Source organism: Dendroctonus ponderosae, unplaced genomic scaffold (genome assembly GCF_020466585.1).
Source record: "Dendroctonus ponderosae isolate FM_Combo_2020 unplaced genomic scaffold, Dpon_F_20191213v2 Dpon_F_20191213_9, whole genome shotgun sequence".
Lineage (NCBI taxonomy): Eukaryota > Metazoa > Arthropoda > Insecta > Coleoptera > Curculionidae > Dendroctonus > Dendroctonus ponderosae.
The window spans coordinates 3,084,363-3,112,358 of record NW_026019116.1 but is presented as its reverse complement, the minus strand read 5'-3'; the positions used below and the strand labels follow the sequence as shown (position 1 = coordinate 3,112,358).

At 34.4% G+C, this 27,996-nt stretch overlaps 4 protein-coding genes across 4 annotated transcripts; 2 read left to right on the top strand and 2 right to left on the bottom strand.

Moving 5' to 3' along the window:
* Window positions 1-542: 542 nt before the first annotated feature.
* LOC109539130 (nucleoside diphosphate kinase) lies at window positions 543-5,242 on the top strand. The gene is made up of 4 exons (XM_019906738.2): window positions 543-839; window positions 1,340-1,470; window positions 4,720-4,926; window positions 4,985-5,242. The coding sequence occupies exons 1-4, from the start codon at window positions 749-751 to the stop codon at window positions 5,111-5,113; spliced, it is 558 nt and encodes a 185-aa protein (XP_019762297.1). The 5' UTR covers window positions 543-748; the 3' UTR covers window positions 5,114-5,242.
* Window positions 5,054-7,276, bottom strand: LOC109539129 (DNA-directed RNA polymerase I subunit RPA43). The gene is made up of 6 exons (XM_019906737.2): window positions 6,960-7,276; window positions 6,761-6,903; window positions 6,506-6,698; window positions 6,171-6,329; window positions 5,641-6,093; window positions 5,054-5,578 (listed from the first exon to the last, which is right to left on the bottom strand). Exons 1-6 carry the CDS (start codon window positions 7,166-7,168, stop codon window positions 5,569-5,571), a joined length of 1,167 nt encoding a protein of 388 aa, XP_019762296.2. The 5' UTR covers window positions 7,169-7,276; the 3' UTR covers window positions 5,054-5,568.
* A 3,676-nt stretch (window positions 7,277-10,952) lies between these two features.
* LOC109539144 (JNK-interacting protein 1) lies at window positions 10,953-17,828 on the top strand. The gene is made up of 10 exons (XM_019906752.2): window positions 10,953-11,060; window positions 11,280-11,398; window positions 11,454-11,564; window positions 11,615-11,768; window positions 11,819-11,971; window positions 15,333-15,433; window positions 15,488-15,604; window positions 15,659-15,822; window positions 15,877-16,052; window positions 16,112-17,828. Exons 1-10 carry the CDS (start codon window positions 10,975-10,977, stop codon window positions 16,182-16,184), a joined length of 1,254 nt encoding a protein of 417 aa, XP_019762311.1. The 5' UTR covers window positions 10,953-10,974; the 3' UTR covers window positions 16,185-17,828.
* Window positions 17,829-17,961: 133 nt separating this feature from the next.
* On the bottom strand, window positions 17,962-25,400 carry LOC109539121 (tryptophan 5-hydroxylase 1). Its single transcript, XM_019906726.2, has 9 exons — window positions 24,922-25,400; window positions 24,647-24,874; window positions 21,499-21,589; window positions 20,998-21,163; window positions 20,897-20,947; window positions 20,568-20,849; window positions 20,377-20,503; window positions 20,094-20,326; window positions 17,962-18,317 (listed from the first exon to the last, which is right to left on the bottom strand). The coding sequence occupies exons 1-9, from the start codon at window positions 25,018-25,020 to the stop codon at window positions 18,047-18,049; spliced, it is 1,548 nt and encodes a 515-aa protein (XP_019762285.1). The 5' UTR covers window positions 25,021-25,400; the 3' UTR covers window positions 17,962-18,046.
* Between the last annotated feature and the right edge of the window lie 2,596 nt (window positions 25,401-27,996).

The following is a 27,996-nucleotide window of genomic DNA, read 5'->3' as shown; positions in this document are numbered from 1 at the left end:
GTTGAAAATTAATGACTGAAAAATTCACTCTTGAAAGAAAAAACGAAAGACTGATTCATTTGGTTCTTGCTTTAATAACTTTTTCAATACATTCGCCATCGGATCAAAATTTTCATTAAAATGTTCAGATTTCCATTATGAATCATGAAATAATAGGCACTGTGCACGTTTATTTGCAAATATTTAATGAGTTCAAAATTTCATATTTTTAACAAAAAGCATCAGTTATATTCATTGAGGATTGTGGCAAAATTGCTGTGTTTTTGCTTTAAAATTTCAAAAACAATGCGCCTACTCGCGCTTCTACTCAAGCAGAATAGTTATGTTTTAATGGAAAAATTTGCGTCTTTACTAGGCCCCAGTGTATACTTTTACAGCTTGCTTAGGGGTTTTAAAATTTTCATTCAAATTCCGTTTCTTTCTTCATCTGAATGGTAATTCGCTTCATAAAATGAAGAAACACTCTGTATAAAAAGTTTAGACACGCTAATAAGCAAATGAAACAGCAAGAAAATCCGAATTAGTCTTATCGGAATATTTGTTCGAACACGGAACAATAAGCTCTTTGCTTGTTACTTATTAATATGCGAAATGCAACAGAACGAAGAGAACTTTGACTCAGATATTTTGTTTTGATCGTACGATTTTCTTATTTTATAAAGGCAAAGTTCAATGTAGCGTGCAGATTGTTGCTTTATTTATTCCGCTTTATTAATTGGAGGATTTAGTGAGTGCAAAGATCTCTAGGATGGTGCTAAAACTATCTTATGTGATCCAGTTGGGGTACAAAAGAAACTCTATGACTGGCTCATGTAGAAATATGATTTATAGGAGTTTTGGTAAGTTATCAAGAAATTCCACGTCGTTTCTGCATTATGAGATTAACGCATAATAACGATAACTTCTTACTATTTCATTATACAACTAGTGAGTTCAATGCAGTTGACGGGTGTAAGTAAGTCGTTGATTGGTCGTTTGATTTAGGTAAGCAAACAATCTTTTGTCTTTTTTTATCTGCGTGTTAACAAAAGATGTAGCAACTAGGGGGAGTAATCGATAAACTCGCACTAGGAATGTGGCCTTTGATAAACTCAGGTTTTTTGCGCAAGATCGTTTTTTCGGTCTCCTACTCGTTCACGTGAGCAATCGGTCAAATTTCTACAGGATGCTCACGTGATACGAACGAAGTCCCACAGGAGCTTTAGGAAGAGCGCGCATCCCACCACTTATCGACCAAACTGTGTAGCATTGCAATTTCCTGAACCTCCATTCGTTCATTTTCGTTCGAATCTTTGTATGATTTGTACGTTATTGTCAATATTCTCTTTATTTTCGAGAGCAATGGCTGCTAACGCTGAAAGAACGTTCATCATGGTAAAACCCGACGGTGTCCAACGGGGCCTGGTAGGGGAAATTTTGAAAAGATTCGAACAGAAAGGCTTCAAACTGGTTGCTTTGAAATTTGTCTGGGTAAGTGAACCAGTAATTACCCTTATTACCTTTACCCATGCAATTTTTAACCGTTAATCGAGCTACTTACTACCAAAGGTGTGTCGTAAACAGCAATTTACTCACATGTTCCTTAATTAGTCCTTAAATTACTAAGGATTTAACCTCAAATGTGCTTACTAAACCGGCGTGGCTTGATAAGTCATTAACTACAATATGGCCATTTTATGTAACTAATTAGGTTCTGGGTGTTAAAAACGTTGTAAATTCATAAACGGAGACCAAAGTACTAAACTTCAAGAATGCGGCACATTTTTAATGGAAAAAAAGGAACACTGGGTCTTCAAGAGAGGAAATCATGCCGGCATATTCATAAATTAAGTGAAAAATTGCGAACGTAGCACCTTTATAAAGGGTATTTAAAGGCCAATGTTGTATGGGGTTTTAGGAGCACCCACTTAGCCAAGTAGTTTAAGGAAAAGCGTTGCTGAATATTCCTAAACTAGACGAAAAATGTAAAAATTCGCGAACGTAGCAGATCATTTAAAGAAAAACATTTGCGGAATATTAGTCAACCAAGTGAAAAATGTTAAAATTCACAAACGCAGCACCAATTTAAATGGTATTTAAAAGCGCCTTTGGTTTCGTTTAGCGACTACTAGGCCTGGGTAACAGTGAATTTGAAGGAGTTGGCACAGTGCTGCGCAAATGGCTTGGTGCGCCAACCCAACGCACTGGCGCAGTAACTCAGTAAAACAGTAAAGTATTTATTAATATTGTTAAAGTTTCTTCAAAATTTCAGAACTTCAGTTTTAGCAAATTTTACTTAAAAATACTGACATCTTATAGTAACGAAAACACTCAAACAAACCTCCTTCCTCACTTTGTAAGAAGTTTTGAAATTGGGACAAAAATCACATAAGTTTTTATGAAACAAAGAACAGAATGAAGCGAAAGTTTATAATAAATTATTTGTAAAACTCGTCACTCCCATGCCGCTGAAAACTGTATTTTTTTAGTTTTGACTGAATTTTTTTCTTGCTTTGTTTTCTACTCAAAAACGCTCTATTTTGTAGAGTTTCACCTAAAAATACTGACAATCTGGAGCTCTTTTACGCGAAAAATTACAAAACAAATTTATAGCTTTGTAGAAATTTTACAAAACCTTTTTAAGCGTCGAATTCGAGACGAAAACGAAAATAAATGTCTTCCTTTTTTTCCCGAAAATCACTAAGGTTTTGTTAAAAACCGATCAGGAAACTGAAAGTTTTTAATCAAAAGCTGAAAAACCGTTATTTTCTGATGCTTTTTTTGACAAGTATGGTGTCTTCAGCAAAAAATTACAAAATTAATTTTGTTAGAAAATTCACCTCATTAATCGCTTTGTATTGCGTAAGTTTTTGTTAAGCAATTTTTTCTGCCCAAAACACATTATTTTCTAAACTTTTATTTGAGAACGCTGATAATCTTATTTCAATTATGAATTAAGTTTCATTGAAAACACTCGCCTCCTGAACCGCTTCGTGAACAGTTTTCGAAGATCTTTTGCAGCTTCGAATTTTGAACAAATTCAATAATTTTTGGAATGTATTTGGAAAACTCGTCAACTTTGTCGATGTGAATAATTTGGTTTTTTAAATTCCGGTTTCTTCAATTTTAGGTCAATATTTCTAAACAAAACTCTATTTGAATAGAAAAACGCGCTTTTTGCTAACATTTTACCTTAACATAGTGGCAAACTGAGTCTCATGCAAAAATTAAGAGATTCATTTTACAAGAAAACTCGTTGTCTCTATAGTGTGGTCTTCTTTTTGTATCTTTTTCCAATACCCGTTTTACTTCGAATTTTTTACGTGTTAGCGAGTTAAAGGATATTCCGGAATATTTATAAATCAAGTGAAAAATATTAATATTCGCGAACTTTGCACCAGTTTAAAAGGTATTTAAAAGCAAAATTTGGCTTTAGGGGTTTCTGGGTTTAAAGAGAAATATTGCGGAGTATTCATAAACTAACCGAAAATTAGTAAAATTCGCTCAATCAATCATTTTCTAACGATACTTAAAGGCTAAAGTTCGGTCAAATTTATTTTTCTTTAATTTTTAAATCTTTAAATTGAACCGAATGTGGAAAATCTTATACAGGGAGTTCGTAGATGACACCGAAATTTTTCTACTAGTCAAAATGTACTTACGGTTTCTGCTAAAATTAAAAACTTGGACAATTTTTACAATACTTACAATTACTTTTTTTGTGTTAATTAGTGCAGATTTCAGTCACGGTTAGTAGATATTGCCAATACTTTTTTCTTTGCGACATTTATTTTTAAAATGTTTTGGATGCTCATTAAAATACCTCTGAGCGATTTTTTAAATCTTTCAATCTTTTGATCAACAACAGATTAATCGAAAGGTACTTCTTCACATTAACACACGTATACGCTTAAAGCTACGTTCTCAAATTAATTATTTTGAAAGTTTCTTGGCTTGATCCATGAATATTTATCAGCTTTTTTAATTCACTAATTTGTTTTTAATATTCTACCATCTTTTCTGTTAATTTTTTTTGTTTTGCCTTTGTTCACACTGTCGGGAATTTCGCAGAATCTACTACTTCTTACCTAGTTTGTTCTCTGCATTGACGACAATTTCGCTTAAATGGTTTGAATATTGCATAAAACGCTAGCATAGAGTACGTTGACAACATTTTCATCAGCATTTGGGACAAGAAAATCAGAAGACTTGCAATCTTCATTTTCGTTGGCATTAAAGCATGGAAAATACTTCAAAAATTAACATATAAAATCGGAATTTTTGTATGTTTACTGATTTTTTACATTAACATATTTCTTTTATTATTATGATTTTCTAACATTATTTTGCAACTTCCATAGATCAGCTCGCTGCTGGCTTCAATTTAATGTAAAAAAAGTCCAAAGAAATTATTTTTTATTTATTCGATTACCTGAAAAAAGAAGATATTCTCGAATTCAAGATATCGAGGTAATTATACCGGACTAAGCTGCGTGAATTGAAAATCTTGGTATTAAAAATTACAATAATGGGTGCCATTTTCAAGAGCTCTATCAAGAATACTAAGCGATTGATTAATCAATCAATCAATAACTCATTATTTTTTGGTGGTGGATTAATGTTTTTTCAAGCCATTAATGCACGTTTATCACCTGACCGGGAGTGGTAATAGACACAACAATCACGCGATTAATTAAATAAGAGAAATATGAATTGACCCCTGAAATGTTCACATTTTAGCCCTCAGAAGAACTTCTGAAACAGCATTACGCTGACTTAGCTGGACGTCCATTTTTCCCTGGTCTAGTCAAGTACATGTCGTCTGGACCAGTAGTGCCCATGGTGTGGGAAGGACTAAATGCAGTGAAAACCGGCCGTGTATTGTTGGGAGCCACCAACCCTGCCGACAGTGCCCCTGGAACCATTAGGGGAGACTTGTGTGTCCAGGTATAATTTGCTTCAATTCGCTCTCAACATTTTGTAAGTTCCGTATTTCTCCTCTTAGGTGGGCAGAAACATCATTCATGGATCTGACGCTGTAGAGTCGGCAAATAAAGAAATCGCTCTTTGGTTCAACGAGAAAGAGGTCGTTTCTTGGCAGCCAGCCCAACAACCCTGGGTATACGAAGACTAAATGGTTTTTAAAAATTGCTAGTTTAAATCCCGAAAACTAGATCAGTTGCATTTGTCTTACCTAAAGTGCTCGATTTTGTAAGATTTTATTTTATTTATCAAAACCCAATAAAATATTGGTCACATTTCATTGGTGTTTCATTCAAGAATTAATAATAAACCAAACCTTTTATTGGCAAAAGTGCTAGTGATACAAAAACTTGCACCTGAATATTCGCTTGTTGGAATGGACAAGGTCCAAAACATTCCTGAGTTTAAAAAATCCAAGTCTTCATTGCAACTGAGTTGAAGATTCTCTAGTCCTAAATATTTTAATTGGAGTGTCACTGAATAGTCTGCAGATTAAAATCAATTTGCAACGACGCGCATACTAAAAGTCCACAATCTATAAAATAATCAGATGTCTTTCCACTCCGCCTTCCTTACTTCACATTTCCTCGCTAACCAACATTTATTTCAACACCATCTATAAGAAATTGCAAATAAACACATATTTTTTTTAATCCGTTTAATTAAAATCTTTTTTACCCGACAATCTTTTCAAGATCACTATCGGGTTCCAGTTTGACCTCAGGCAAATAGAATTCCTGCGACCTTTTCCTCTTCGATTTTTTTTCGCCTACCCCCGACTCTTGAACCTTTGTGCTGAAGTCATTGTCAGCATCGGCAAATAGCGACTTCATATCCAGGGACTCCAACGAAACCTCACGATCGCTATCCTTTCGCTTGTTTTTGCGCTTCTTTGGCGATGCTTCCTTAACTGAATCCTCGGAAACGTTAAGTTGACTGTCTTCCAAAGTCTTCTGTTTGTGCTTGCGTTTTTCCTTCTGGGGGCTTCCTTCGGTTTGGCTAATTTGCGATGTTTCTGCACCATCATCGAGGTGATCTTCCTGTTTGTTTTTGCGATGTTTCTTTCTCGGTGGTTGGGATTCTTCGGTTAAAGATTCACTTTCTTCATTTGTTTGGATTGGACGTTGCGATCTAAAATCATTAAGGGCATATATATTCAAGAAACCTTAATTAAAATGGAATTGAACGAAGTCATAAGTGGTAGGTACTTTTTGGGTTTCCTATATTTGCTCGCTTGCATTATCTTGGGTGGTTCGTTGACAACAGTCTGTTCAGCACTATTGTCTTCGTTATGAAATACGGTTTTTTTATTCTTCTTCTTCAACTTAGTTTGTGCGATAACGGCACCACTTTCCCCAATAATTGATCTAAAATGGTGATGAAAATGTTGAGATATCGAAGATCGCCCTGCATATTATGCAGTTGTAGTACTATATATTGTCTAACAATTTAAGTAATTTTGTCTATAATTTCATTAAATATTTTTTGTGTAGGTATATGAGGTATATGTAGTGATATATATATTATTGGAAAAAGTTCTTACTCTATTTCCCCACGAATATGTGGTAAGCGGGCAAGTAGATTAACGTGAGTTATTTGGAATTGAACCTCACTGCCCACATTGACTCTTGAGCCCAGCCAAGAATCGTCGTCGCTTTCAGTTTTGGGTAAAGAGACATTAAACGTTTTGTAGGTCAGACAACCCACATGATCCTTAGTTATCCTGGTCACTGTGCCTAGAGCAAATAAATGGCTCCTGTAAAGACCGTATCACTGGAATGAAAGTTTCTAATGTTACCTTTTAGAACCATCTCGAGCTTGGGTCTAAAAATGAAAAAGTCCGCACTAACATCCATGTGAATGTAGTAGCTGTCGGAGCCTATGAGCCCGATATCGGAATGGAGTTTAATGTTCCGGAACCCAAGCAAGATTCCATCAAAACTGCAAAAACCCCAGTCTATTTAAGGATACGGATGAAATAAAGACTGTAGACTTACGGTTCATCGTATCTGCCAATCTTTTTACTCAATTCGTCTTTGATGGCCTGGTCGTAATCTATAAGCTGTGCAGGGTGCAAACAAATGTGATATTTACAATGTTGTTCGAAAACTCCACTGTCTGGCTGAACAGTTAATTCTTTTAAATATTTTTTGTTGAATTTTAGTTGATTGGCACTAAAAACTCCCTTTGTTGAACAAGGTTTCATGATGTTAAAGCTGAATAATTTGATTTATTAACTTATAACTACGAAAAAGCGATACATGCATATAAAGTTGGGTTAGAGGAAACAGGATTGTGGTTAATGACACCACTGCAGAACACCTCTGAACCACGATTTAAATGTCTAGTTTGGCGTTGTTGCCCGTTAAATTTGGCAATGCCCTTAGTAGGGCACTTTATTTGAAACTGTTTGAAGAAACGGAATTAAACACATGCTTCCTTTCTAATGTTTTCTCAGGTTTAATTTATTTAAAATCAAACTAGGCCCAGCCACCATACAGGTCTAATAAACTGGCACTGAAAATTGATTTGCTTTAAAGTTTAAAAGAATTAAGAAACTAGAATAAAGCCTTGAATCAAACACTTATGCTCTAAAAATTGAATTAATTTGATCACTATCTAGCAAAGGTTGAAAAACATACCTATCTGTTCTCAAAATCGATATACAGGATGGCAAAAAAATTGTGGTCCGCTTATTGCGCCCATAACGCATTTAAAGCGGTTATCTCTAGTTCCTCATATTATTATGGTAGAATAGGATTTATTATGTTTAAAAACTCATGTATATTACATCACTCCGTTTTAATCACACCGTTTTAAGCCTAAAACATTTTTTTAATGATTCAACTTGGACTTGGACTTGGATGGACTAAGGAAATTTTAATTAATATCTACTTATGAGTAAATTATGAATTTCTCCTTTTTTCTTGAAATACGCTACTGATAAAATCTTCATATTCCTATCTGTCTTAGATCTGAAGAAATAAATTTTTGAAATCAAGAGAACAGAGTTCAGCTAAGTTTCAAACGTAAACCAGTTTAATTTTTTCCCAAATTTCACACTAAAGAGTCGCCGATTTTCCTGTTTTTCTTAACAGACAGCAACCCATTAGAAAGCTTTTGCTCAGAATGACTTCGTTTCGGCTAAAATCATTTTTGAAATTAAATCAGTAGCTAATTTAGTATGCAAAAATTAAAAAAATTCCCAAATCACTCGCTAAAAAGCTATCGATGTGTCTTTTTCTTATCACATGCCTGTAGGCAACTTTTGGTAAAATATTATTTTCCTCACCTGACTTCAACAAAAAACATATTTTTTAAAATATGTTCCAAGCTCTGAGCGAACTTTTTGAAGTAGAAACTTCTCTCTTTATTTCTGTAGGCAGTAACCAATGATTTTTATGTGAATTTCAAATTACTCATTAGATAAATTTCAGTAAAATCCCTCTTTATCTCCGTATATGTTTACGTTTTCTGTTCCGGAGAAAATTCTTTCACCATCGAACGCACAGAGTTTAGAAAACCTGGCAAAGCAATTAAATTTCAAAAATACTCAAAATCTCTTACTTAAGATCTACTGACTTGCTTTTTTTTACTTTAACATGGATTTTTAAGTAAAATCTCCATGTTTTAATCAATCTTGGTTCCAGCAAGAACATTTTTGAAATTCAAGTGCACAAGGCGGTGTCAACGTTGGAAAGAAGCGAGTTTTCTAAAATGGCCCAAAACTCAATCTAAGGCGCTATGAATTTGCCATGTTGCCTGAATATTCAGTTATTTATTGAGTAACTTGTACAATTTACATGTCTCAATCTATCTTAGCTAACAATTTTTGAAATCATTGTGTTATATTGTGTGCACTAGAATAAATATACCTAGTTGGCAAAGGAGCAAAATTTCGAAAAATTTAAAAAATCTTCCAATACAGGCTCTTGATTTGTTTATTTCTCTAAACACGGTAACTTATTAGACAAATTTTCGTAAAAGGTCTATATTCCCAAATGACTGGGATCGAGAGAAAACAATTTTCGAAATCGAGTCCACAGAGTTGAGACAAATTTTCAAACACAAAATTTCAGAAAAACTTCCAAATCTTCTTGCTAACAAACTTCTGGTAAAATTGTCAGGTCCATAACTAACTTGGTTGCGGCGAAAACAATTTTTAAAATCAGGTTTAGCAAACTTTCCATAGTAGAAAATTACGGAAATTCTCCAAATCGCCCCCCTTAACAGCAAATTATTGAATTTTTTAAATCAATATACAGCTTCTGTATGGCTAACTCGGAGACAAACCTACAAGGGTTTATCTCTATTGGTTTCGCAGAAAATAATTTTTGAAAATAAATTAACCAACCGTGCAAAGTTAACAATTGCAGGGGGAGAATTAAAGTCTGAAAATATTTTATTAAAGCCCTAACAATTTGATTTATCCAATTATTCTTAATCGGCTCATCAGCTAACGTTTCGTAAACTCGCCATGTCTCTTTGCTTTGGTTTTTGCAAAAACATTTGCTTTAAATTCGATGCACAAAGTTACGTCGACTTTCTGAGTCAGAGAGTTTTCAAAAAATTGCCTAATTTTCTTCTAAACAGCTAAAAAATTGCATTTTTTTCTGTTTCTATTAACGAAACCGACCCATTAAGAAAATTTTGATGGAACCTGCATGTTTCAGTCTGGATTTGGTTGATGCCAAAATAATTGTAGAAATCATCCTGGTGAGTTCGCTTTTCAAAGTAGCAAAACTTCCAATACGTGGAAAACTTCCCACTAAAGATGGATTTGCGGTATTCTCTAAATATAGAGCCACTGATAAGGTAATTTTTGTAAAACTTCCATGTCCTAAACCGACTTGGTTCCGGAGAAAACAATTTTTGAAATCGAGTTGAGTGACAACATTGCAAGCACAAAATTCCGAAAAAAAATCTAATCTACTAAATAGATMATCAGATTTTCATCAGAATATACAGCAGCTCATTAAGWATCTTCTGGTAGAATTCCCAKGTCCCGAACTGAGTTGGTTTCCGAGAAAACAATTTTTAAAACCTTGGTAAGTAAGAAAGTTTCAAAAATTCTCCTCTCAAAATTTCTAATTAAGTGTTAAAATTCTCCAAAATCTTTCGCTAAAGTGCGAACAATTTGAACTCATGAGTCTCAATCCGCCCATCAGCAAACTTTTGGTGAAATTTTCATGTCCCCGATTGAACTGGTTTGTGGCTAAAAAAATTTTTCAATTCAATGGTTATTTTCACAAGTAAACTTCCCATAACTCCACAAATCCCTCACTAAAAATCTAACAATTTTTCTGTTTTTTTGAACATACAGCTACCCATTGCGTAACGGTTTGTAAAATAATGATATTCCCGTTTGGCCTGATTCCCCAAAAACAATTTTTGAAGTCGGATTGAGCCAACTTTGCAAAGTGAAAAGCTAAAAAAATCCTACAATCTTCCCCTAAAGAGTCCACAAGTTGATCTCTCGTTTCCGCTGCACATTAATAAACGGTTGATTAAATCTCATGTCTTTGACTGCCTTTTTTTGGAAAATTTTCTTCAAAATAAGTGCGCCCGATTCAGTCAACCTCACAAAGTAGATAAAAGAGCCACCCATGAGCTTGCTTTTGGTAAAATGCCCTGGAACCCATTATAGTGCCAGCTTTGCAAACTAGAAGACTTTAAAAAAAATTAACCAGCCATCAATCACCGCTGCAAAATAAAATCACCAGCCTTAAAACACCCTGTATATCAGTGGATTTGTGTTCTTGTGGCTTGTTAAAATTTGACCGATTTTCGCGTAATTTGCCTATGCCCTAAACATTAGATTCTTTAGGTGTAAAACAGTTTAATAGTGATTTAGAATGGTCTTAATCTGATTTGTACGCGCTTGAAACACACCATCCGACCTGCACATGCACTTTACACCGCAGGAAAACTCGGAAAGGAAAATATCGACGTTTAGGGGTTGCGCTCTCGCATCCAGGAAATCAATCGGGCTAAGGGTGAACGTGAATAAACATGGCGGATATCGAGTTCGAGCAGTTTGGGCAGAAGTTCGGCAAGAATTACATTTGCAATACCACTAACACATCGCCTTTTTACTCGTAAGTTTGCTAAGTTTCCCCGTCAGTTGAATCGACGAATTTTTCATCCCCTGCCTTCGAGAGTTGGTCTTATTGGAACTAACTCGATAAAAAGGGCTTTGATTTGGATACTCCCGATCTACTTGTGCAATTGAGAATCTTCTCTTATATCTTCCCAGATTAAATCTTACTTAAAACTTCCTCACATGAAATTAACATGTAATGTGTGGTCGATTTTAGGATAGTCCCAGTTGATGAAGACTCTCCGTCATCCAATTCCCCATCTCCAGATATTGACGTCAATGACTGTGATAACATCCAGGAGACCGGCTCAAGCTTACCGCGTACGTCACAAGTTGGTAAGACACTGCTCAATACAGTTGGACTTTCGATGACTAATTTTCCGGCAAGCAGATAAAGATGACTCCCAGTTGAGTGAAACGTTCTGCAGAGGAACAGTGTCATCCTCTTGGAAGGGCGAAAGGAGGCGCAGGAAACTACCGGAAATTCCAAAAAATAAAAAATGTTTGTGAGTGAAACAGAGACACGCAGGTTGAAAAACTGTGAATTTTCAGCTACAATGGTTACACTGTACAACACTCAAAGCTCGATATCACGCGATGTGTCTTTGGCTGAGGAATTGGGCAGCGGTGTAGGATCTAGTGGCCCCAGTTCCATGCTGGTGCTCAAGTGCGGATACCTTTGGGACGAATCTCCAGAATCAGATAGGTTAGTGTTCCAGTATCCATGTGAACGCATTTTCAGACATTCAGTTGTAGATTGTTAACCGATGCAGATAGTGGACATTCTACGGCTCATTCTCCTACAGGAACCGACGGGCCTAAATCCATGTCGCCGCTTATGGGCAGTAGTCTTTCAATGGTAGGAGGCATGGTGTATAATGATGTTGATCTGTTGGAAGCCACACATCGGTAAGATTAGTTAAAGGAAAGTCTCAAGTTTGAGGGACTTTTTACCGAGTTTTGCCCACATAATCTACAGGATTTCAGTTGAAAGGGTTTTCTCAGTTCGCATTTTTCATCACACTAAAATCCCATTTTAAATGGATCCATTTATTAAAATATGTTAGAGGTAGAGAAGACCAGTTTGAAATCTAGAATAGAGGTAGAAGTTTCAGCTGAACTTAGTTTTACAAATATTTAAAAATGCACGAATTTATAGAAGTTTTTTAAATGTCTGTATATATGTCTAATATTTTGAAAGGTTTTCAGAACACTTCGCTGCCTACAAGACTAAAAAAATAAAAACAACCTAATGAGTTGTTAAAAAAACTTTTATTGATTGAGTAACTTGTACAATCTACATGTCTCAATCTGTCTTAGCTAACAATTTTTGTAATCATTTTGTTATATTGTGTGCACAAGAATAAATACCTAGTTGGCAAAGAAGCAAAATTTCGAAAAATTAAAAAAATCTTCCAATACAGGCTCTTGATTTCTTTATTTCTCTAAACACGGTAACTTATTTGACAAATTTTCGTAAAAGGTCTATTTTCCCAAATGACTGGGTTCGAGAGAAAACAATATTCGAAATCTAGTCCACGGAATTGAGACAAATTTTCAAACACAAAATTTCAGAAAATCTTCTTGCTAACAAGCTCTAACGATTTGCCTTCTCTCTAAATATGCAGCAGTCCATTAGGTAACTTCTGGTAAAATTGTAACGTCCTTTACTGACTAGGTTGCGGCGAAAACAATTTTWAAAATCAGKTTGAGGAAACTTTCCGTAGTAAAAAATTACGGAAATTCTCCAAATCGCCCCCCTTAACAGCGAAATATTGAATTTTTTCAATCAATATACAGCTTCTGTATGGCTAACTCGGAGACACAACTACAAGGGTTTACCTGTATTGATTTTGCAGAAAACAATTTTTGAATTGAAATGAACCAACCGTGCAAAGTTAACAATTTCTRAAGGAGAGTTAAAGTCTGGAAATCTTTAATTAAAGCCCTAACTATTTGATTTATCCAATGATTCTTAATCGGCTCATCAGCTAACGTTTCATAAACTCGRCATGTCTCTATCTGATTTGSTTTTTGCGAAAACATTTGCTTTAAATTCGGTGCACAAAGTTACGTCGACTTTCTGAGTAAGAAAGATTTAAAAAAAATGCCTAATTTTCCTACATAATCTACAGAATTTCAGCTGGAAGGGTTTTCTAGGTTCGCATTTTTCATCACACTTAAATCCCATTTTTAAATTTTAACAAACTGAAAAAGCAAATTTGCTCTGATTTATGGTCCATCTTATAGCAGAAGAAAATGCGGATTAGACTAGYAGAAAAATTTACAGGATTTATTTGTTGATCATCAGRCAACTTTTGGCCATTTTACAATTTAAGCTGCTTTTAGCCTCATTYGTTYAATTGAATTTATTTAGCTTGGAATTMTTACAAAACAAATAGTCAACTGTACATATTATTATTAGTGSAGGTTTCGAATGTCCATCATCATCGGCTTTTTAGGAACATTTTTTAAATTTCGACCARTTTWTYAAAATTTTGCACGATTTTTTCATGGAAAGCAGGGCCTAAAGTTTCGGATCTCTGGCTTCAWCAGGCTATTATGTACAAATTTTTGATCTGCTCSATCATATCTTTAAAGATTGAATTMTCAGTTGTTAAAAGAGGTWAAACAACAAGACGGAAATCATACGTATTTTAATCTCCAAAAGTTTYGATTATCTGYTTCGTTATTATCAATTCTGCACTCGTTWCTATACTATACTATACGWTRAATTCYAAAGATTACWAAAAGCAAAAYTGATTCAGAATAGTAAAATAACCAAAAAGACATACAGATTTCCATTCTGGCAGGTTTTTCTTTCGCATCATCATCAGGAAATCATCGACACGTTTGAGTTGSTTTTGAAAAWTTTGTGGACATTAATTGAATAAAAAACTTTCATAAACAAAAAATAATTAGACAAGATTRATRATTCTTTAAGTAGGCAAATATGCAGATTAMAACATTTACAGATTTTGGTTGTGTTTAATCACAATTAATAATATTTTTTAAATGTTMCGTGAATARTATAAGCTGCATYTTTWAAGTCTTTTCCAAGTAATTCTTGAAAATTAAATGCTCAAAACGCTGAATKCTCAAAACGCTCAAAATGTTGAAATTTCTTCAAATTTTTTGAAGTTTYCCCGTTTTCACCATATTTGTTTGATCATAATATGGCCAAAAAATCGTACGTTTGYAGCCTTTGATGAAAATTTCGGATATCTGCCTYCATAAGTTMATTTTTTAAAWTTTYAGTGTGATTTTGTWATGTGGTGSATTAATASAGACAGAAAAGTRCTTTTTATRCTTTGCRGACGTTTCGATTGWTCGTCATCATCAAGCTGCTTTGRACAAATYRTCAATTTTAAACTGCTGTTACCAAKTGGTTTCCATCGCTTGTTTCAACCTGCTCTTGATGGAAATAAAAAAAMTATWCAGCAGTTTTGATTGGAACAATAAGACTTTTGGTATTAAGATAACAGATTTTTTTTTTAAAGTGGCTGACAGTTTCAGCTTTAACTAAAAACTTTTCTATTTCAAGCAGTTTTAAAAAATTACGGTACGAAAATTCTGCTCAGAATAAAATACTAAACAAAGGCATTTTTTGATTGATTGATGATGAAAATCGTATTATCGTCTGGTCTTTGAATATCTGAAAGTTTCTATTACCCGCCTTCATCAGACAATTATCTCACTTTAAGCTGTGTTTTACAATTTGAGAAAAAATAAAATATTAATCAAAATCCTCATTGAGTAGGGAAACATGTAAATTATAATTCTTGCCGAGTTGTATTGTCCATCATCATCGGACATATTGATAATTTCAAAATTTCAAGCATCTTTTAACTGATTCGTTTAAATTCGCTTAAGATGAAATGTTCTTTTAAATAATTTTAAACTTTTCAAAAATTACACAAGTGTTTTGCACTATGAAAGTTTTTTCAAGATAACTTTTAAAGTAAAATTATATTCAATTTCACTGAAAAAGGAGAGGAACCCGTACGAAAGTTTCGACTATTTTATTCTGTTTTGTATTCCATACTTCAAAGACGCTCTGGATATTTTGCCCATTGGACCCAGTTCCAAAGGCTCCACAATATTTATCTGAATAGTTTCTATTACAGTTGTGCATGTTCAAAATTTCGACCTTAATTTAATGTGGAAAATTATTCAAACTTTTCCGTATATTGGAACATTCTGGATATTATTAAGATTTTAAACACATGAGGCAACAATGTGGCAATTTGCCCTTATCCTTCTGTTCTAGGGCTTTGCATAAATTTGTTCCTCGACATGAAGACGAAATCGAATTAGAAATCGGAGATCCAGTTTACGTTCAAAAAGAAGCTGATGATCTGTGGTGTGAAGGTATTTTAAACTCACTCAACTTATTAGTGCTTGAACTGAACAAGGGCCTTTCAGGAGTTAATCTGAGAACAGGAAGAATGGGCATATTTCCTTCGGCCTATGCAGTGGACAGCGATTTTAGTGACTGGGACTCGAATACTGAACATGGGAGGCGGGAAAGATACCTCTTAGGTATGCTGGCCTTTGTAAACAATTTTCACCTCACTGTAATTATTTCTTATAAAGGGTACCTTGGATCGGTTGAGACTTTAGCCCATAAGGGGACTACCGTGGTGTGTCAGGCAGTAAGGAGGGTGATTGGAAATCATTCATCTGAACCAGAAGTTCAACCGTGCACTCTAGAAGTATCCGATCAGGGCCTGAGGATGGTCGACAGAAGAAAACGAGACGTAAGTACAGTTGTTTAGCTAAACCTGAAGAAGTCTAGCGGTGATTTATTCTAGCAAAACGAGCCTTGCATAGACTATTTCTACTCGCTCAAAAACGTGAGTTTTTGCGCATTTCATCCTCGAGACCATCGATATTTGGGCTTCATCACCAAGCATCCGACTTTGCAAAGGTTTGCATGCCATGTCTTCAGAGGACCCGATTCGACCAGACCAGTAGCCGAAGCTGTGGGGTGAGTGAAAGTTGCAATTTAACACTCTCGGGATAGTTTTGCAATTTTCGTTATTTCAGGCGAGCATTTCAAAGGTTTTACCAAAAATTCATAGAGACTGCATATCCAGTGGAGGATATTTACATAGAATAAGAACAATGATAATTAATAAATGTTGGTACTAAGAAATTCTTTGCTACTTACCACCGAAGGGCTTTAGCTTTTCTGTATTATGCGTCGTCAACCTGTTTTTATTCTGGGGGTTTTCGCATCCAATCTGCTGGTTAAGTTTGCCTCTAAAAATCCGCAATAATTATTAGTTTTCTGCTGGTTGCGACTCATTCTATTCAGTCATATCATGAGCTTCTGAAGCCAATTGTTAAAATTCTTAGGCACGTATTTAGATTAATAATCGGTACTAAGTACGCAATGTATTTGGGTTCTAGTCATTAATAGCTGTGTATGTACAGGGTGTTTAAATTTGTTTATACGGAAATTTAATTTCGTGAAGAACGCATGCAAGAGGAACATTAAATCCGTAAAATTGTGGTCAAGAAGCATTCTTCTTTTGTAAGAGGATGTATGGAGGAAGTTGAATTATTTACGCTTTGTTGGTGTTTAAATTGCAATTTCTTGGAAGTAAACTTTAATGGTTGTAAGTTTAAATTAGCAATTTGTAGCATAACTGCTTTAACCATCGTTTTGCTTAGAAGTTTGGGCAAAATTAGCTTTTTGCGTCTTTTGTGTTAGCAGAAATTCATACAAATGTGTTCATGAAACAGTGTGTTCTCTTGGAAACATTCTTGTGATTTTCCGCTGAATTTTTCCAATTAAATTTACAGAAAGTACCAATATGAAATGTTTCTTAAAGAAAAAAATTGATTGATTTTTAAATACTCTAAAAGTGGGCGATTTTCTTTAAAATTCCATCAAGATAAGCTTATATCAATCTGCAAGTTTGTTTAGAAAATAATCGTAAACATTTAAGGCAAATATTGGAAATATAAACAATTTTACATACGTAAAACTTTGAAGAAGAGAACCAGATTCAACGTTCTAAAACCTGTTTGTTGGGTATTTTGCATAAACATTTTTGTGTCATTTGAAAAAAATTGAATTTTCTCGCGCCTTTTACTACGCATTAGAAAAATATGAGAAAATTCTGTCTTTTTGAAAGGCCTCGACTTGAAAGTAAATTTCCTTTGCTCCATTAGAAACTCCTTCTTTGATTTAGCGAATATTGATATCTTGCTGTTGTAAACTCACTCACTCTATATACAGTTTTAAGTCATTTTTTGCTTTCAATATTCCTTCAGGAGTGGATATTTAAGCAAATAATTAACCGTTGAAACACCCTGTGTATATGAAAGGTTCTGAAGCCTCTTACATGCATGTGCATTTCCCAACTGATGTATTCTCTATAATCTAGGTAGTTCGTGTAAAGTAAGCGAACAACTTCAAGTGCAATCTCTATATTTTTAATGTAAATAACTATGAAAAAAACTATTTAGAGCAGCATAGAATGTAACTCTTGTAGAACGATAAGTTATTGTTAAATTTAAAGTTTCAATACTTCCTGAAAAGAGCAGATAATAATGTAGGGCAATATATTTAAAATTGAGATAAAGTGGATTTTAAATGCTAGGGAGATTTTTTGTATATTTTTGATACATCAATGAAGTTTAGTGTCGTTGTATTTGTTTCATTGTTTGTGATGTTTTGTCGTCTTTTTGTTACTTGTGTACTTACTGCATATCTGTTTCAATTTTGCTGAATATACTTTTGTTTTGACAATAAGTACAAGTGTTTTAACCCACAGAAGAATGAATATTTCCTCTGCTGTTCCTAACTGACATTTTCTCTAATTTCTTCAAATTACAAATTAAAAATCAAAATAATTAAAGGCAAATTAATAAAGAAACCACACAACTCGATAAACAATCTCTGTTTACTTCATATACATTTTAATCATATTGTAACATTTACACCCTTGATGTTAAATAATAAGAGGTTTGCTACTTGGATTTATCAGGTTTTGCCTCCTTTGGTGCCACTCCATTTTCCTCCATAGTCAATCCGGTCTGCAGCAGAGTGGTGATCTGGTTGATATCCAATGTGGCGTCTCTAGCGCTGATTTTCTTCAGAGCGCTATTCACAATACATAAATCGCCTCTGAGTTCTGATACCACGGCAGTAATTTTCTGAGCGTTGCTCAGCACTTCAACGCTCTGAGTATACGGGTTGTAGCGAATACCAAATGGACGTTGAATTTGTTCGGCAAAAGTTCTGAAACAAAATTTTAGCTCATTTTAGTCGGTGTCCGTTTTAAGAGTCAGAGGCACTGTGTAAATGTAAATCATTTCGGTCTGATTTGTATGGGTCAAAAATGAGTTGCGAGGGTGAGATTGAGTGGACGGTTTTGTCCTCATCCAATTTCAAAATTTCAGAGTTCTGCCATTCACTTGAAAAATATATTTTCGAATTACTTCATTCATCCTTCTCCGGTTTATTCGCTGCATCTTAGACCCAAACTAACCCAAACTAATTTTCTTGCGCTACATTTTTAATTGCGTGTGTTAAATTGTTCTCTATGTTTCTGTTGCTTACAGCATATTCTTGATTTATATGTTAGTGTCTGTGTTATTAATGTTTGCTTCTTATTTTCATCGTTTTTCCATATTGAGTCATGTCTGCTTTTCTTTCTGAACTTTCTCCAGCTGAAGTTTCAGTTTTCTAATTAAGTACAAAATTCTTCTAAATTCTAAGAAAATTCTAATAAGTTTTGACATCTTTCGTTCCGTTTGTTTGTTGTTTTGTTTAAATTCTCTTTATTTTTCGGTGTTAAATGGGTGTTTGTACGTTTACAAAGTACCTTACGTTTTAAGTCGTTTTCTGGGAGTTAAAGCCAGGCATTTGTCACTATTAAGTTTCTTGGCTCACTAAGTGATGTACTGAAGAACAGAATGTAAAACAAAGTCAACAGTAAATATTGGGAATTGTGCAAAAAGTTTACAAAATTCACAGCAAAATATCCAATTTTATAATTTCAGATGAGTTCCCCAATTTATTTCCTTTGAAAATCAAAATTTTCTTTGAAACATGTTTTCGAAATTCTCCACTCAAGGTTTTCCAGTTTCTGCTCTGCATTTTAGATCTCATGTAATTTTCTTTCACTTCACGTATCAAATTTTTAATTGCTTGAGTTTAGTTGTTCTCTATTCTTTTACATTTATCATTTAGTAAGTGTGTTATCAATTTTTTGCTCCTGGCTCGTTTGGCTTTTGTCTGCTTTTGCTTCTGAACTTATATGTGCAAAAACAGTGCACTCGAAAAGTCAGCAATAAATAGTTAAAGATTTAAAATTTTTAAAAGTAATATGTTGTTTAAAAGTAATATAAAAATAGTTATTAAATTGTTAGCTCTAAACCCGAAGTTCTCGGACAGAAATTAACAATTTAGGAGAAATCAAAAACCTATGAACATACAATTTCCGGGTACTAGTTGATGAATACAGAGTAGAAGAAGGGCTAAAAAAATATGTCGGGAAAAAAATCCAAGAGGAATTCTGCTATCAAAGTTAAAGCACGAAATAAAACTATTAAAAACCCGTAAAGTTCCAGGAGAGAACGTTTTTGCTGAGATACTCAAACGACTAGATGGGAAAAGTTGCGAAATAATAATAAATTTCTTAAACAAGATAAAATTCTGTGATTTATACCAATCTATATTTATTCTGTTACTTATATGGCCACGATATCACTTGATTGGCTTGATCTTCTGAAGAAAACTTAAGACCATCCACCTATGTTTTAAAGACTATAAAAAAGGCTTTTATCGATAAAAAATCCGCAGCTGAATAATATTCTTTATGAACCAAAAATGGGTGAAAAATCAGTCCATCCAGTTAAAAACATTCCATAAACGCAAAAAAAATTGGCAAACAGCCCATCAGAACAACGATTACACATTATCTCCAATTCTTTTCAGCACTTACATACTCATATATAAAAATACCCAAGAAAGTACACAAGTAAAGTCCAGTAACAGAATCAAACATCATACCTCATCTTCTCCTTGGCTTCTTCAAAGGTATCAGTATACCAATAGCCCAGCTGGAAATCCGTGATGATACACTCTTGTTTTGCGGTCGCTTCTGGATCAAATCTCTTCACTTTGGAAGTTGAGTTCTCGATGGCGTGCTTCAGCTCAGCGACGCTGCTCAGCAGCCCCGCCCCGTACACTTTGAGCTCTCCATCCTGTTTGCAAAGCCCAAATTCCACCGTGAAGAAATACAACTGCAATGTCGCTGAGTTAAAAAAATGCCATTCAATCCAGCTCAGTTTACCGTAGCTAGTTTGGTGACATCTTCATCGCAAGCCCCCAGACTAGCCAATCCGAGTTCTTGGGAGAACTGAGCAAAGCTGGGATTGGCCAGCAGGGGCATGTGACCTAAAAGCTCATGGCAACAGTCTCTGAAACAACATAAAGGCTTCATTCAAGAAGACAACAAAATGCAAGCTTTCGGATAAAACTTACGGTTCCGGTGTGTAAAACGGGTCGCTGGCATGCCGAATGTACTGGGTGCAGTGAAACACCCTGAAAGCTAAACCGCTGAGAAAGTCTCTGGGGCTCAAGTACCCGGCAACAGGTCGCAGTTGGAATCCAGTTTTCCTTTTCAGGAAAACACTCACGTCTTGCAGCTGGGGAAGATTGTCTTCCCGATATCCGCAATATTTCACCAGTTGGGGCCAGTTCTCCAAATACTCCCTACACGCATGCTGTAGGTAGAGCTTATGAAGCTCCCGAAACACCACCCCCCTAAAACATCTGGTTACCTGGGGAAGTTGATTTTGGACTTGACTTACCAAGTTTTCACTTCCTCTTCTGTGTACTTGACTTTGGGAATCGGCTGGCCACTAAAATTGCAAATTTCCAGATCGATTTCCTCAGCGTTTGCAAAACTTACTGTTTGTAATTCATAGCGATCCGGAAGAATTGTTCGCGTCTTTTCCGGTACACCGGGTCCTTAAACCCGGGATGATCGGCATCCAGTTCGCTGCCATACATCAGCACATTCTGAGCATTATCCAGTTCGGAAATTTTCTTCGGAAACCAGGGCATGTCATCAAAATCTGCAATAAACGCCTTCAAATGCAATTTAACATCTTATCCAGCCCCGTATAGGACATATTGACGGGAACAAATGGACTTTATCTGCTAAGTGTTTACTCTGTATTCATTAATTCGGGCTTCTCGAGGAGCTTTTCGAGAAAATCACTTCTATTCACCGGGTCTATTTGATTTAGTTTAACTGCTGCTTTAGTTAGACTAAAAGATTAAGGTCAGAATGGGGAAATAAATGCGAGATGCCGCTGAACTCCCACTTCAGTGGAAGTCAGTGTGTTAATTTTTTCGAATAAAATGCACATTTCAATTTATTGATTTTCTTTGTCCGGTCCACACTTACCAAAACTAGTAGTGGCGCTGAGAGGAGTGGGTGGTGGGAATTGTTCAGCACCAGTTCCATAAGAACCAATCACCATAGTCAATACTTCTCTCTGGAACCGGAAGTTTTTATTAAGGATCTCTAAATGTTGCCGCAATAAAGTGGGCTTGGAAATAAGAACATTTTGAAAATTAATTCAAATATAAATATAATGCATCATAAGACAAAAAAACTGTATTCTCTAACAATTTTATAAATAAGTGTCGAATTAGAGATGAGATGATAATGGAAAGTCCATTTCTCCAATATTTTTTAGTAAGTTTACTAATTCCGTCCGCGAATCCCGTTCTTGTAGCAATGCGAATAGCAATTGTTAGCATTTGCTCAAGACATTTGTAAATTTGTTTGTTATTCCGAAGAATTGTGTCCAGAATTTTTGATGACTTGAGCCACTTAATTTTAGTTACCTACTAAAAAAACATGTGTCATCACCTTCTTTTCTCACATAATTGTGTGGATGTTTTTTGAAAATATTATACATACCTTCGAACAGGTTGGGACCTAAAACTACTTCAATTTAGGGACCGATTTTTTTCCTATTTTTGGGTTGCAGGCTTTATGGGGTCCGGGTAATAACAAAGCAGATCATATACAAATATTGGCAATAACTGGAGACTTTAGATTTTCTGGTGAGTTTTTGTCAGTGCAATGGTTCAAGTTCCTGAAAACTCTAACCCACTCTTCACATTTTCCTGAACTAGAGCGGGAAAGCAACAGGTATTTGTAATAAAGACATTTTCTGATGTATAAACCTGTTGGTTAAATCTAAGGATAATTGGTAAAAACAAGGTTGCTAAATAATAAAATCTAATAATAAAATGCTGATAATAAAACAATAACAAATAATAAAACATCTAAATCTCTCTAAATAACATTCAACAAAACACAACGTTTAACCCCTTGTCTCGTTTATTCCTTTAGTTTTAGAATTTCTGTCATGGGCATATTTGATATTTTCTCAAGCTTTGTTCGAATTCGGTTATTTTTTTCCCGGCACTTACAGGTTACTCAGGCCTTAAAATCTTCTTTTGCAAACGGCAATTTATTGCATACTAATTGAGAATGTATAACTGTATTAATTATAAAAATTTTGATAGCTTTTTTTTATTTTATATTTACTCTATCGTTCAATCGATATAAAAATAATCTGAAAAATCATTTTTTTATCGACTGAACAGAACTTTAGAAAACTGCAAAGAAAAACAGTTTTGTTTCTTAGTGGATAATTTCAAATACAAAAATGTTTTTGTTTTTTTTCTGAAAAAAAATTGACTGCTTAAAGAGCAGTAGGCAAAGTTTGTGTTTCATTACATTTTTCAGAATAATCCCGTAAAAAAATATTTTTAGATATTTTTTTAGAAGTAAGATCATTTCATTGATTATCTTCACTACTTACGTGACATTTTTTTTATAGGTTTCTTAAAGTTTTTTTACCTACAGTTTGTAAAATTCAGTGAAGCTTTCATTATACCTGAGGATCTTGCATGTAATCTACTTCCACATCAGATTTTTTATGCTTAATTAACAGTAGGTAAATAACAAGTATTAAACAGGTAACTCAGTGATTTCTCATTTTGTTTTAGGCGTTAAAAAATAAAACATTGCTGAACTGGAAAAACGCTAACCGCAAAAAATGTGATGACTTGTTTCTACTTGCTAAAAATTGTCCATCCCAGAGTCTTGTAAAGTTTTAATCCGGCCCTGGGTTAAATGGTATGAGTTATAACTCATTGACTCACAGAGCGACATTAATAGAGTATTTTTTCTCATGGAAAAACTCCGTTGTACCTGCTGATGGAAAAGTTCAGTTTCAACTAGTGCGTCTTGTGTGCATTTGGAAGTTGACTGAATTCTTGAAAATAATCCAGAAAATTATTTTTTTGTGTTTTTCTTGTTTATGAACTTCAGTTGACTACACTTTTCTGTTCGAGGAAAATGTTTCTTAACAGAAGTGACTAAAAATGCTTTGCAAACGTCAATTCCTCGAACCAACTCTTGAATTTTCACCACCCAGTTAAGAAGCAAAATACATTTTTCAAACAAACATTTTTTTATAGCACCGAATAACTTAATTGTATGAGCAGTTACATCTTCTAACTCTTTCAATCAATCTAGCAACTGATAGTATTTTCAACTTTCTTTTAACTTCAAAAGCTACAGCTTAATTCGAAGTTAAGCTGTAGCTCCAATTGCAGCTTAGTAGTAAAAAAATTGCCTAGAAAACTAAGAGAAACTGTAGCATTATTAATTATTTTTATAAAGTCGGTCATGGGCACGCGTATATTAAGCCAAATTTTCAACAAATTCGATTATTTTTAGCAGTCGACTTTTTCCTCAGATTAAAGCAGATGAAGAACTATACATATTACACACATTTTTAAAATTTATTCTCAAAAATCAGAAAACTATTCTATTAGCTACATGGAAGGGAAATATCAATTAATGAACGTTGTTCGAAAGCTCTTAAAATCGTGTAGTTCTTTCTTCAATTATAAAAGAATTCGCAGTGTTCAAATTAAATTGAACAAACTGATACACACACGTGTAGAAAATTTAGAAATTTAGAAATAAAAACAAATTCACAGACATTCAACAATGATCAGAAAAAGAGAGTCTGGACTCTTCAATGCTTCATTGCTTCAATAAATTCAGGTATTACCTGAATTGATTGAAGCATTGAAGTCATCAGTAGTTAAGACGTTTAAAAAACAAATTTGTATGTTGCAAATATCAGCTTAATTATTAGTCAACTGGTCATTTTATACGTTTTCGAAACCTTTGCCTTTGAGAGGAAAATTATTTAACAGTCTTTTCGCATGTACCTAAAATAGCGTCGAGAATATCAGAACACTGCCATTAATGGGTCGTATAATTATCCCTGTGAAAGCATGGGCAGTTTATTAGTCCAGTAGCAATTATACTTTTATTGTATATTGCGTGCTTTATTAAAGAATATAATTTTTGCCGATAAATGTTTTACTGCAGATTGCCCCTTACTATGGCATTTATGGCTTGATAGCGCATTACCAGGTTGCTTGAACTTGAAAGCCATTAAATTGATGTTAGAAAATGGTACGTGATTAATAAAGCTATTTATAAATTAACCTACTTTTAATATGCGTCCCAACTGCTCCAATTTCTTCGGGTCAGTTTCGAAGTCCACCAAAAAATCCGCTTGATTGTCGCTGGTTTGACTTGGTCGGGACTCGATATGTTGGACGTTGATGCCCAGATCTTGAAAGGCTTGCAAAGCTCTGACGAGGCCCCCCACTTGGTTTTTGAGCGTAAAAATGATCGAAATTTTCTCAATTTCCGCCGGTTCTTTGGATTCCGATACCTGTTGAAACTCGTCAGTATCTACTTACTAATCTGGTGAAGATTTACCTGGTTTTTCAATGCAATTGGACTTTCTTCTTTGTAGTTCCACTCTTCTTCACTTCTGTACAACCAGAGCCCCAACAGCGGTTTACCCGATCCACTCATTATTTCAAAAACACCGGACTGGATGAGAGATGATTCGATACTTTCCCTTTGGCAGCGTAGCCTAAGTTTTCCCTCAAAGTTTCTTCTTGCGCTTTATATAATCGCGCGAGTGCTCCCTCCATTTCCTCGAAGGAAAATTACGAAGTGGATGAAAAGGGAGTATCGCTTTGATTGGCTAAATTAGGAAATGTAACGCTTTGGAGAAGCGACTGATTGTTTGGCAGATTTTCATCCGGAGTATAGTTTGATTTTCAGCTTAGGAATTGATAAAAATGTCTGTGGGTGGATCGATGTTGATATATTAGCTCGATTCAAGAGGAAAGCTTGTTCACTTTCAATGCAGAAAAAGGAAGTAGATGGGTTTTTAAAATAATTTTAAGTGTAGTAGAAAAGGGAAATCTGATTGGATTTTTGAAATATTAATTAAATGATAATTCTATTGCTTAGTGCCATGAAATGTACAAGTACAGAGTGGATGATTTTGTATCTAATATATTTTGTGTTTTACCATTCCAATGTGTAAAATCGGAAGGTAATTAATTAGGATTTTATGATATAATTAATCTCACGCTGTTGCTGTCCCTCGATAATGGTAGAGGTAATTTAATGTGCAAAATAAACGAATATTGGAGAATCGCACATTTGAAGGCTAAATGCATAGATTTTAACTGCACCAAGTCAGGTTGGGATTGTTTAAGGAAAGCGATTCTGCCAAAATATCTGCATTTGTTGTCCTGAATTTCATTGATTTATGGATTTTAAAGCAAGGTAGAGTTTGGAACCTCTTCACGAACAAACACAACTATTTCAAAGTGAAGCAAAAGGAAGGTTTTGGTAATAACAATTGGAAATTATGGAATTAATTCAGTTCAAACAAAAGTTTTACAAATTTATAACAGTTTTTGATGATTTCTTGACACCATAAAATTGATATTCAAGTAAGGATTCAATTTATAATCATTTATATACTAAAAGCTCGAAAAGTCGAAAACATTTTCTGTGTGACTTGATATATCACACTTGCTATCTAATATGTACGGTTTGGTTACCAGAGGTAAGTTTTTATGCATAGGAATTAAACACCGGAGGGCCGTACATTTGATCTTTGAGAAACTAAAAACTCTGTAATTTGTAGCGTATATTTGAATTTAAAGCAAAATGGAGTGTGGAAGCCTCAACATCAAAACTCTTTACAAATGAACAAAACTATTTAAGAAAAAACATTCGGGCGGTGACAATAAGGGCAGAAAATGAAAAGCTAAATTAATTGGTAAAATACTCTCTTTGGCACTACTGAGTTTTTCGGTCAAAAACGGGCAAAAAAACCTTTTTACTCCGGCCAACCTTTCGGCTATATAATCGGCTTATAAGAAGATAATTACTGCTGTAATTTGGCCGTAAAATTAGTTCATCGAAGAAAATCATTCTACAAATTTATGTTAGCTAATTTTGGCATCTAATTTCCAATTTGGCATCCAAAAGATGATTCAATTCCCAATCAATTATAAACCAGAGCTCAAAATGTCGTGAAAAGCCCAATTTGTTAGTATTTGTTGAGATATCTTGTATATTTGAACATCGGAGGCTCAAACATTTGAGCACTCAAGGTGCAGATTTCAAGTTACTTACCAAGTGTGGCACATCAAGTCATGCTGAAATTGGATGCAAAAATCGATTTTGAAAAAATACTTTTGTTTTTGTAAAATAGGAACTAAAAAAAGTTAGTTTCAGGGTTCTAATACTTCAGAAAAAATTAAAAACCCATTCATTTGGATGATTACTGGAGGTCTGGAACAATTTCCAATTATTAAATTATATTTCTCTCTACCATTAACCAGGTTACCAACTTAATGTACTACCAACARCCTGAATATAAAATAATTKAAWTAAAAAAATCTTCAAACTKTATAAAATATAATTGAGCAAATATGGATGTGTAAYCSATATTATAAAATAACTTAAATATATTACGAAAACCGAAAATGCATTATACCTTTTAGAAAAAAAATATAAGAACGCGTTGCCTAACAATTTTCTYACTTTTGAYTGCGAATAATTTCTCAGTCCTGTTATCCGATTTGAATAATTTTTTGATCGRATCATAGCTTTATTCTTGGAAAATATTTGAGTCGTAAGTCGTCGCAAAAAAAWAAATAAGCATATTGCAGAAGGTGTTTAACTAGTGTCAAGTTTTCTTACTCAAAGTTTAAATCTGTCTGCGGGMAACATAGAGGAACATCAGAGAGGAAAAAGTATACGTTGTTACAGACTCGTATATTTTGAGTAATTTGTATCTTTAATCGTCTGTTTATCGTGAGCCGTTCGAGAAGTGTCGACTTTCTTGAATACTTATTTTTTTCTTATTTGCCAATAAAAATTCTAGCAAAACGACTGCGTAAACCACATTTTATTAGAAGTTCATAATTCCGTATATGTTGTCACYTTCTGTGCTGTGTTGCTAAGTTGTWAAAKTTTTTGTTTTCCTAAAGGCAGTAAAACATTATTCTTATATTCTTCACGCATAAGCATATAGTTTTCTGYTTTGTTCTTTATAGATTAACATACGTAACAAARTAAACAGAGATTGAGCTGAAGTTTGTAAGAACATTTTGTCCGTAGATCCTTTTTCGGAATAAGAAAACGCTTAAATAAATTTCATCTGGAAAATATGACTGGCCATTAAAGACTCAGAAGTTAGCTCAGAACACATGCGTCTATAACAATGTATAGTTTTTTTTCTGTCTGAGTGACCCCAGACGAATTTACACTTTGACGAAGAAAACATGGCGCTATTTAAACCTCCTGCTAGGCCTGGGTAACTCAGTGAATTTTTAGGATTTGGCACAGTGTTACGCAAATAGCGCAGTAACTCAGTTCCGTTGCCGGGGAAATGTTGCTGATTTTTTTTACTTGTTATTAGATTTATTTTAAGGGCCATTTATCAATGATATTTTTAAAATTTCTTAAAAATATCAG